This window comes from Mustela nivalis (genome assembly GCF_964662115.1).
Source record: "Mustela nivalis genome assembly, chromosome: 7".
Classification (NCBI taxonomy): domain Eukaryota; kingdom Metazoa; phylum Chordata; class Mammalia; order Carnivora; family Mustelidae; genus Mustela; species Mustela nivalis.
In genome coordinates, this window is record NC_139026.1 from 107,448,464 (window position 1) to 107,456,209 (window position 7,746).

Genomic DNA, 7,746 nt, shown 5'->3' on the forward strand with positions numbered 1-7,746 from the left:
TAATCAGAAGCAGGGGTCTCTAAAACCTTTCTGCAACCATTTATTTACATACATTTTAAATAGTTACAAGATACTTTAAAATTTTAAACAGTTAATGTAAGAAAAATATGAACTGTTTCTGACACTAAAAACTTTCTAGGGAAAGATATTTTAAAAAGCAAATCTGGGAATTGAATTCCCTTATGACTCCAAAATTTTGGTTAAGACATCTTTTTTCTATTGAGGTTATTGGTTTTATTTCCATTTTATTCTCCTAATGTACTCTCCTGCGAGCCAGAAAAGTAGCAACTTCATGAAAATTTCTCAAGACTGCTGGAGTCTGAGGAATCCAGTGAGTTCTTCACAAGGAACTGGTTTTTGTTCAGCTTCCCTCTCTCCCTGAGGTAAGTAAACAAGTGGCGTCGTCTCCTCCATGTGACCTTGATCCCATACTTCTCTTCAGGGGTGTCTTTAACTAGAACAGGCCCAGCCTCTGGGCTCTTGGGAGTACTAGTGTGGAAGGAGCCGCTCAGAAGGCTACGTTCCCTCTGATTGGGGGAAACGGGCCCCTCCTTCACAAACGATGACTCTGGGGTCTGGATATCAGGTGGAATGAATACGTAAGGTAAGTTTTGAAGCACGTGTGCTGACACTTCCCCACAGCTTTGAGGACTGAGCACTGGAACTAAGGACCTTCCAGAAATGCGCTTTTCTGACTGACCAGGGCATTCCCTGGCCAAGGGCATCCCAAGTGCGGCTGAACCGGAGGAAGGCAGCGGACTCTCAAATGTTAGATGTGGGAACTTGGAAGTGGTGGATTTTCGACTTGAATGTCTTGCCTGGTTTCGATGATGACGCTTCTGGTTCACTGGGAACCAGCCTTCTGCTGTCGTATCAAACTGAGGTGACACCTTAAGGATCAAAAACAAAAACCAAAAAGAAGTGAGACAAGCCAGCTATCAAGTAGGAACCTGAGGGTGGAAACTATACTAAAGGACCAGAATTCTAAATGGGGGCCCACTATAGTAATGGCCACAGAACAAAATATCCCTCTAAAAGGATACTAAAATAAAGGGATATGAGCTTTGGGCAAGTAATTCGATCTCTCTGGCTTTCCGCTTCCTTGTGTTTAAGAAAAGGGACAATTGGGGCGCCTGGGTGGCTCAGTGGTTAAGCCGCTGCCTTCGGCTCAGGTCATGATCTCAGGGTCCTGGGATCGAGCCCCGCATCAGGCTCTCTGCTCAGTAGGGAGCCTGCTTCCTCCTCTCTCTCTGTGTGCCTCTCTACCTGCTTGTGATCTCTCTCTGTCAAATAAATAAATAAAATCTTTAAAAAAAAAAAAAAAAAAGAAAAGGGACAATGCCTCCTTTACTTTATAGCACCACAACTTGTTTAACAATCTTTAAACTTTGAGGATAGAGACCAGCAATCTTCCTCACTTTTGATGCCCTTAACCTGGCAGAGTGCCTGGCACGAAGAAGGCCCCCAGTGGAGTGAATGCTGAGTTCAAGAATAGGAAATGAGATCATGTAGGGGAAGCAGCTAGCATTAAGACCTGAAACATGGGGGTGCCTCGGTGGCTCAGTGGATTAAGGCTCGGCCTTCGGCGCAGGTCATGATCTCAGTGTCCTAGGATTGAGCCCCCATCAGGCTCTCTTCTCAGTGGAAAGCCTGCTTCTCTGCATAAACTTAAAAAAAAAAAACCCACACAACTCTTCTTTAAAAAAAAAAAAACAACAGGGCGCCTGGGTGGCTCAGTGGGTTAAGCCACTGCCTTCGGCTCAGGTCATGATCTCAGAGTCCTGGGATCGAGTCCCACATCGGGCTCTCTGCTCAACAGGGAGCCTGCTTCCCTTCCTCTCTCTCTGCCTGGCTCTCTACCTACTTGTGATCTCTCTCTGTCAAATTAATTAATTAATTAATTAATTAAAAACAAAACAAAACAAAAAAAACCACCCAACACATGAAGAGTTCTCTAAATGTTCACTCCTCACCCACGGGATTCTAACATTTCAGTTTCTTCTACAATTCTGAAGCAAGTATTTGTTTCTTCCAAGTAATCCTGAACAAGCTATATTTATTAAGTACTCTTAAGTGAAGTTTATGCTTTTGTCTGGCCCTCTGGCTATACTACTGCCCTGACAGTAGCTGTATTCTCTTCCTAGAGCCTTGAAATATGTCAAAATATGTCATGTCAAAATATGACATGTCATTTCTGTGGGTTTTTTCCCAGGTTTACTCTATTAAACTGTAAATACCATACCTAGTTAAATAGTTTACCTCTCAAGTGAAGCTTGGGGAACAATCTCATTTTTTACTCATTCTGCCATTTATCTGGCTGCTTCAGTGACCTACTGGGTAATGAAACTTTTATACTGAACTCTTTAAGAAGAAGGTGGAGGGAAAGACTCCTACTCCAAGCAGCTTTTGCCTCAGCTTGAACTTAGAAAATATACAGGGCACCGGGGTGGCTCAGTGGATTGAGCCTCTGCCTTTGGCTCAGGTCATGGTCGTAGGGTCCTGGGATTAAGCCCCTTGGTCAGGCTCTCTGCTCAGTGGGGACCCTGCTTCCCCTATTCCCTCTCTCTGCCTGCCTCTCTGCCTACTTGTGATCTCTCTCTCTGTCAAATAAATAAACAAAATCTTTAAAAAGAAAAGAAAATATACAAAGATGGCTGATAACAAAAAGAATACATTGCCTCCTTTTCCCAGCCTCCAGGAACCTTTGGAGGCCCTGGCTTAAGGGGCAGAAGTGGCAGCATTCTGAAAAGCCTAACCATGCAAAAGTCAAAGTAAGAATCCCATGGCCTACCCAGGAAGTGATGGTGTTATGGTCAATGGGCTTGCTGGGCACCTGTCTCGTGTGGGTGATGGTAAGCTGGGGAGAGCCATAGTGGTGTTTGGGGCCCTCCAGTGGTGGTTCTTGGAATAGCAGCTGGCCTTTCTGGGAACGCTGTCGGCGTTTTTTTCTGGGAGGCATCAATAGGTGAATGAAGAGCAGTTAGTAACCGCATGATGCTGGTTGTAGTCAGGTCGGAGTTCAGGCTCCGATTCCAACCCATGCCTGCAGAGGGGGAAAAAACAAAAGGTGGGGGACAATTCTGAGGATTACGTCCCCAGCTCTTGCTCATCCTCTGTCAACCAGTTCTACTATCAACTACCACCCCTACCTCCACACTGCAGGGAGCACAGCTTCCTATCCCTACGACCACCAAAGTAAAAACACAGGAGTTCCCGTTCAACAACGTTCATTCAGTGCACACTGATCCAGCGTGTGTTGGATGCCATGCTGGGTGTTGGGAATTTAAAGATGCATAACCATTGATTCTATGATTATTTATCAAGTGCCAAGTGCTTGTAGGGACACAAAGGTAAGATTGTGCCTGTCTTCAAAGAACTGAGAGGCTAGCAGAGAGAGACAGAAGATTATGATAAAGAATGCTTCCACGTACTGTGGGGGAGGCCTTCTACAGAGGGTAATACGTGACCTAGTACAGAAGGGCTAGGGAAAGCCTCCAGGCTGAGGAACAGCGCATACAGAGGCCCGGAGACAAGACCGTGAATTCAAGGTATCATAGACTCCATGAAGCAGGACACAGCATAGGCAAAGTCAGATGCAAGACCTCAGAGGCTGGACCCGTGTCAGGGTCAAGTCAGAAGAAGCAGGTGTGGGGTGCCGGGGAGTTGCTCAGATGGTTAGGTGGCTGCCTTCGGCTCAGGTCATGATCTCCAGGTCCTGGGATCGAACCCCACATCTGGCTCTCAGAGGGGACCCTGTTTCTCCTTCTGCCTCTGCCTCTCCCCCTGCTTGTGTGCTCTCTTTCTCTCCCTCTCTCTCTCTCTCAACTGAATAAATAAAATCTTAAAAAAAAAAAAGAAAAAAGAAAAAAGAAAAGTAAAAGAAAAAGCAGGTGTGCCATACGTGTTTGGACTCTAGCCTAAGTAGTTGCTGAGGATTTTCAAGCAGAACGATGTGATCACACTTGGTTTGTTTTTTTTAACTTTCTCTTCAGATAATTTTGAACATACACAAAAGGAGGATGAATAATATGAGCCCCCATGTACCCATCACCCAGCTGCAACGATCATCAACCCATAGCCATCTGGATCCATCACACCCTTCATCCACTTCCTCTACTCCTATATTATGAAGATGATATTGCCAACCATTATATCATCTCCATTAATTTTATATATATATATATGTATGTGTATATATTTATTCCTTAATATTATCAAATATCCAGGGATGTCTGGGTAGCTCAGTGGGTTAAGCTTCTACCTTTGGCTCAGGTCATGACCCCAGGGTCCTGGGATCAAGTCCCGCATAGGGCTCCTTGCTCAGCGGGGAGCCTGCTTCTTCCTCTGCCTGCCACTCCCCCTGCTTGTGCTCTCTTTGACAAATTTAAAAATGTATTATCAAATACCTAGACCTGTTCAAATTTTCAATTGTTTCATAAATGTCATAATTAGTTGTTTTTGTCTTTTAAATAGGTCATCCTGGCAACAGTGTGGAAGGAGAGGGAGTACTGTGGAAGTAGGGGGTCAGGTTTTAGGAGGTTACTTAAGTGAGAAATGATCAGGCCTGAATCTGGGCTATGTCAGTGGAAATGGGGACTAGACACAGAAGCAGGATCAACAGGCCTATGGAGTAATAAAAAGTCTGAAAAAAGTGGCCAGATCTAGTAACCAGATCGACTTTAGTAAGAGCTTCATCAGTGGAAGCGTGGGAGAGAAGTCTGCATGCAACAGAGAGTTGCATGGGAGGTGCAGCTGAGCATCTAGCAAAGTCCCCCAACAGGGCAGATGGGTCCCACCACACATTCATGACTCATTCAGTCAGTCAACAATAAAAAGTAACATAGTCTTATGTTACTTATGTCACTAGGCAGCAGACATACAGGTAAAGGAAAAAGAAAGGACAAAACTCAGGAACTAACATTTTTAGGGAGAACACAGGTAATACACCCAGCTGTTTGTTTGTTCATTCAGCCATTCAACCAACACTTACTGAGTGCTGACAGTGCTAGGCCCTGTTCCTGGGGCTGGAAATATAAACCAGAGAACAAAATGAAATCCCTGCCCTCATGGTGCTTACATCCTAGCTGGGAAGTGTCTATGGAGAAAAACCAAACAGGATAAGGGGTTGACCCAACTCTGTTCTTTTAGACAGGGTTGTCAGGGAGGGCGACTGAAAAAGTGATATTTGTGCAAAGACCTGAAATGAAGAAAGGAGAGAAGAGGAGAACCAGTTCAAGTGACACAGGGCTTCACAGGCAAGGTGAAGGACTCTGGACTTAATTATTCTTGGTGTGACAGGAAGCCACGGCAAGGCTCTGGACAGGGAAGCGACATTTATATTTTACAATGATAGCTTCAGACAGTCTATAAGAACAGGTGGGTTGGGAGAGCAGGCGTGGAGAAAGGAAGCAAGGTGCCCGGTTAAAGGGCTGCTGCAGGAGTCCCGTGGGGAGAGGACAGCAATAGCAATGACTCCAGTCAAAGTGTTGACATTAGCCAGCCTCCAATAGACCTGACATTGGTCGGCAGTAATCCTACTATGTTTCCTTCATCAACTCATTATCTGCAGATTATCTTAAGATATTTCCACCTTCTTAAAACCTTAAAACTCCCCATCCCTCCTAACAAATGACCTTACTTCCTGCTCCACAAAGAATGCAAGAGACACCAAAGAAAATACTCTCACTTTCCAGATACCGAACATACAAACCTATATATATCTGCATCCATTCTCTTCATGCCACAGTCGCAGGTCAGTCCTGTTTACTCTCTAAAACCTTTCCGTCTGGCTATGTTTTGGAGCTCTTCTTACTTTACACACCTTTCATAGGCAATTATCGGCTCACAACTACAAGTGGATGACTTAAGTATTTATACGCTCAGCTTAGAATTCTCTACACTCAGTACCCACATACCCACTGCCTACTTGACACCAACTAGCTGTCTCAAATACAGCTGAAATTCAACTTATTTATATATTTTAAATTTTCCAGTTGACTCTAAATATCTTTTTTTTCCTTTTTAAGGTTTTATTTTTTTACTTATTTGACAGAGAGAGAGAAAGCACACAAGCATCGGGAGAGGTTACAGACTCCCTGCTGAGCAGGGAGTCAGATGAAGGGATCGATCCTGTACCCCAGGATCAAGACCCAAGCCAAAGGCAGACACTTAACAAAGCCACCCAGGTGCCCTCAAACTCAACAAATTTATAGATTTTATTTCTTTATTTGACAGATGGACATCACAAGTAGGCAGAGAGACAGGCGAGGGGGGGAGTAAGAGGGGGTGGGAACAGGCTCCCTGCTGAGCAGAGGGCCCAATGCCGGGCTCAATTCCTGGACCCTGAGATCACAACCTGAGCAGAAGGCAGAGGCTTAACCCACTGAGCCACCCAGGTGCCCCATAACTCAATATATTTAAAACTGAATTAATTATCATCTCCCCTGCACCCGCTCCTCAGGTGATTATCTTCCAAGGCCCTTGCTCGGGGTATGGTATTATCATTCACCTAGTTACGCAGCCAGAAACCTTGACTTGTCCCACCTCTGTCCCCATCCAACATCATCAAGCCCTGACAATCTTACCTCTTAAGCATGTCTTCAATAATGCCCCTTTTGCCTCTCACTCATTGCTCTTTCTCTCCCCACCACCTTTGAAGTTCCAACAGTCCTGATCTGGAGTACTGCAGTAGCCTAAATGGGTCTACCCTAATCCACTCCAGCACCCCCTGCAGGGGAAGCTTTTAAAAATGCAAATCTGATCTTGACTCACAGCTTAAAATTTCTGATTTCTGGATAAGGCCCAAATTCCCTCAGTTATGGCTAAGATCCTATTTCCTCGAGCTCCAGCTTCGTCTCACACCACACTCTGTTCAGGTCTCTCAGCCCTGGCTCCTGCGCTATTCTTCAGTCTTTGTACACCCCCAATTTTCTTCCTGCCACACAGCCTTTGCACACCATCTCAGAAAAGCTCAGAAAATCCTTTCCTGACCTACCGAAGGCAAAATCTTATCGTAGATACTCAGTCATCAATGACCTCTCTAATTTATCCCTTCACAGCTATAATTCTCCTCTTGCTTAATTCGATTCTTCAGAAATGGCTGTTGTCTCCTATCTTCCCGTCAGACTGTATACGGGGTAAGGAAAGAACCTCCCCTACTACCACTGTTATCCTAGCTGGGCCTGGCACATAGTAGGTGCTCAACAAAATGTGTCGCCCAAGTTAATCAAGTATTATCATGGCCTGGAGTTTTCTTTAAGATGGAGGAAGCTTAAACAAGATGACACGCCGGTTGACTAGTCGAGGCGGCCAGACGATTGTTCGTCGGCAGGGCAAGGAGTCGTTTCCCCCCAGGAGGGAAGTCAAACCCGGGAGGCTTTGAAAGGGCCGGAGGACCGCGAGAGAGGCGGGAAGAGTGGCGCCGGGGGGCGGGCGCAGGACAGCGACCCGGAACGCGCGAGGGAGCGCAGGCTGAGGGCCCCGGCCCAGGCAGCGCCGTCTCCCCGCCGCCCCCGCCGGCCCGGCCGCCCCCCACCGCGGGGGCCCCTCCTGCGCCCTCCAGGCCGCCCCCGGCCGCCCCCCTCCCCACGAGCCGGCCGCCTGCCCGCCTTACCCGCCCGGCGGCGTCCCGGCCGCCGCTCCCCAGGGCCGCAGCGGCTTTCGAGCCCGGAACGCTGAGACAAGGACGGCCGCCGATTGGCGACGCTCCGTCACGTGACCGCAACGCTCCGCCGGCGCCAATTTCAA

At 46.8% G+C, this 7,746-nt stretch overlaps 1 protein-coding gene across 2 annotated transcripts; it reads right to left on the reverse strand.

Moving 5' to 3' along the window:
* Positions 1–23: 23 nt before the first annotated feature.
* RHNO1 (RAD9-HUS1-RAD1 interacting nuclear orphan 1) lies at positions 24–7,746 on the reverse strand. 2 transcript variants are annotated; one of them, XM_082738131.1, is made up of 3 exons: positions 7,613–7,746; positions 2,834–3,043; positions 24–890 (listed from the first exon to the last, which is right to left on the reverse strand). In XM_082738131.1, the coding sequence occupies exons 2-3, from the start codon at positions 2,957–2,959 to the stop codon at positions 291–293; spliced, it is 726 nt and encodes a 241-aa protein (XP_082594257.1). In that variant the 5' UTR covers positions 2,960–3,043; positions 7,613–7,746; the 3' UTR covers positions 24–290. The 2 variants fall into 2 exon arrangements, with proteins under 2 accessions (XP_082594257.1, XP_082594256.1); XM_082738130.1 differs by having other exon boundaries at positions 2,792–3,043.

Coding starts and splice junctions, on each gene's coding strand:
- RHNO1 (XM_082738130.1), bottom strand. CDS start 2,959: ATGCCTCCCAGAAAAAAACGCCGACAGCGTTCCCAGAAAGGCCAGCTG. Junction 891..2,791: donor ATAACACCATCACTTCCTGG/GTAGGCCATGGG, acceptor TTGATCCTTAAG/GTGTCACCTCAGTTTGATAC.